The following is a 2798-nucleotide window of genomic DNA, read 5'->3' on the forward strand; positions in this document are numbered from 1 at the left end:
GCAAAGAGGTCAAAACCATGATGGATACACCCACTGAGAAAAGTTTACTAGTGCTCAGGAAGCAGCCTGTAGTCCAGATCTCAAGGATGGGGTCAGCTCCTCTCCTGCTGTGGGTTTTGGGTTCCAGGTGAGAGGGTGCACTGTTGGGGAAAAATCTTGTAGACCTTGTTGCTTTTCATACCTCGATGTCCTGATCATTGAAATCATGGAATCTAAGTAGTGTTAAGTTTCCATTTTATTTTATGGCTTCTCAGAGTATAGCTTATGACTGTTGTTAATGTTTCTACATCCATGATGGATTTACACCAGAGTGCTTTTAGTATTACTGTGCTAGCACAGTGTGTTTTCATTCCAGCCTCGACTGTTGACATTATGCTTACCTGGTCTCCAGCTTTGATGTGTGTGTATCTAAGACAGAGGGCCACCATCTCCTGCAGGGCCAGCAAGAGTGTCACTGAATATAACATTAGTTACATGCACTGGTATCAACAGAAACCAGGACAACACCCCAAACTCCTCATGTATGGTGCATCCAACCTAGCATCTAGGATTCCTGCCAGGTTCAGTGGCAGTGGGTCTGGGACAGACTTCACCCTCTCCATCCATACTGTGGAGACTGATGATGATGCTGCATATTATGCTAAGCAGAGGTATGGATCTCCTCCACAGTGCTCTGTGAGGATTTGGAATCTGTGCTTAGTTTGCAGGGAATTGTGCCGCCCTGGCTCTGCGGTAATTTGAGGACTCTGGCTGGGACACAGGTCAGCTATGGAATGCCAGGGCTAGGAGTAGAAAATATTCTTCTCCCCTGTCCTCTTGTCACAAGTTCCGAATGCCACAGAGCTTAAGGAAGTGGCTGCCCTGCAGCACAGTACATATAGAACTGCTTTGCTCAGATATTTAGTATAGCTTTATTAGATTTGTGACATTGAGATAATGTCTCTGGAGACTTTTGTGGCCACACCACCTGATGGTATTTTGCAGTGGTTCTGATATTCTTGCGACCACAGCCCTAAATAAATACATCGTGCTCTCTTGAGAATGGTTACTTCACCCACATATACTTCCTCTTTTTGATTAAACTGTTGACTGAAGCAATTGTTTCAATAATGTATAAATAGGGCTGCATAATAAACACGCAGCATGCAGTTGCAATGGGTGCTTTTGCTCTGCATCTCCTGTGTCCTGGTTTATTCGAGACCCCAAACCAGGGACCCTGACGCTCCAGACGTCGACAGTGCTCCAGGGCTAAACAAAACCTCCTGGGGCTGCTGCCCACTGAAGTTTAGTCTCTGAGCTGGGTCTTTCCCCACACATCTCCACTATGTGATTTTAGAAAGCTTATTCATAAAAATGGTGAAGCTGTGAAACAGACTTCTTAAATTAATATGTGTGTTTGTCTGACCATGGATCCTTTACAAATTTTTTCAACCTTCTTTCTTAATAAATATCCCATTGCTACTATTTCTAAAGCACACTTTTTAGGTTCAATAGATTTACTAGACAATCATTTAAAATATACAGGAAATATTCCTCAGTTGCTCAAAATAAGATATTGAATATTGAAGACTGTTAGTTGTCTTGCAGACACAAGTTGACATCTCGATCCTAATGTCAAATTTCCATTTATATTTGCTTAAGATTTCAAATGTGCCTCTTCAACAGATTGCACAAGCAAACCTCCTGCAACTGATTTACTGCTTAGTTTCTGATCAGTATTTCTGTGTCCATCACAGATGCTAATCTACAGTCTTAGACTACTTAGCTCTTTCTTGTTCTTATCCAATATTCACATCTTTCTTTTTAATATATTACCTTCCTTCAATTTTTACTCTCTTTGTAGGTGGAGGGACATAATATCTTAGTATATATCCTGAGCTGAACTGGAAATCACTACATCACGTATCATCACACTAAAATTGTAACCCATGAGCCTATTCACCCTGAATGACAAATTACTGACACCACACCTGGGATCTATTTTATATTCTAGTTGCTCTCCCATTACAGGTAAAGGAACTCTGGAGATTTAAGAGTGCAAGTCACTATCATAGAAACTTTACTTCAAAGAAACTCTCCACCTACTCATGAGCCTTCTTTAGGCTTTCCATATGGAGTGAGAAACCTCAACAAAATGATCCTTAGAAACATCTTCTAATGAACATCTTTGAGTTTTTCAAGATTACAGTCTTATCTCAGAATAGTGAAACTGTATTGTCTGACTTTCCTAGTGCTGCACAAGAAGTTATCACAAACTCAGTGAATTATGAGATCAACACCTAAAATCTGAGCACAGTGTGTCTGGATCCTCCTCTCAGGCTCTCATAGGTTAACCAAGATATTGTCAAGTCTGCATTCTGTTCTGGATACTCAAAAGCACCTCACTGTATGACCAGTGAAGTTGTTAATACAATCATTTTTTTAAAAAAAAATTATCTCAAAGGTTTGCATGATTACAGTGACTTTGCAAATGTCCTGACTCAGTTATTCATATGTCAGGATTAGAAGCCTGATCCACGTTTTCCCATGGCCATCACAGTTTCTGATGGACATGCAGTAAGGAAATCACCAAGGATATAGAAGATCTCAAGATTACTACTATTCAGCCTGGCCCGCAAGAAGTTGTTTGAACTCTATCCCCAAACACAGAAAAACAAGATTATATTCACAAATATATGTCTTTTCTAAAACAAATGCAAATATTGAGCCACAGAGAAAAAAATAGCAAGCGATTTTTATTTTTATTATAGCTGAATAAATTTCTTTGCACATATGAAACTTTTTGCTATCCATTCATC

At 39.9% G+C, this 2798-nt stretch overlaps 1 gene segment (V, D, J or C); it reads left to right on the plus strand.

Annotated features, from left to right (window-relative positions):
* Positions 1-294: 294 nt before the first annotated feature.
* On the plus strand, positions 295-741 carry LOC101993088. The segment is given in 1 exon segment: positions 295-741. A coding segment is annotated over 1 exon segment (447 nt).
* The last annotated feature ends 2057 nt before the right edge of the window (positions 742-2798 follow it).

The sequence above is a fragment of the Microtus ochrogaster genome, assembly GCF_000317375.1.
Source record: "Microtus ochrogaster isolate Prairie Vole_2 chromosome 14 unlocalized genomic scaffold, MicOch1.0 chr14_random_3, whole genome shotgun sequence".
Taxonomy (NCBI): Eukaryota; Metazoa; Chordata; class Mammalia; order Rodentia; family Cricetidae; genus Microtus; species Microtus ochrogaster.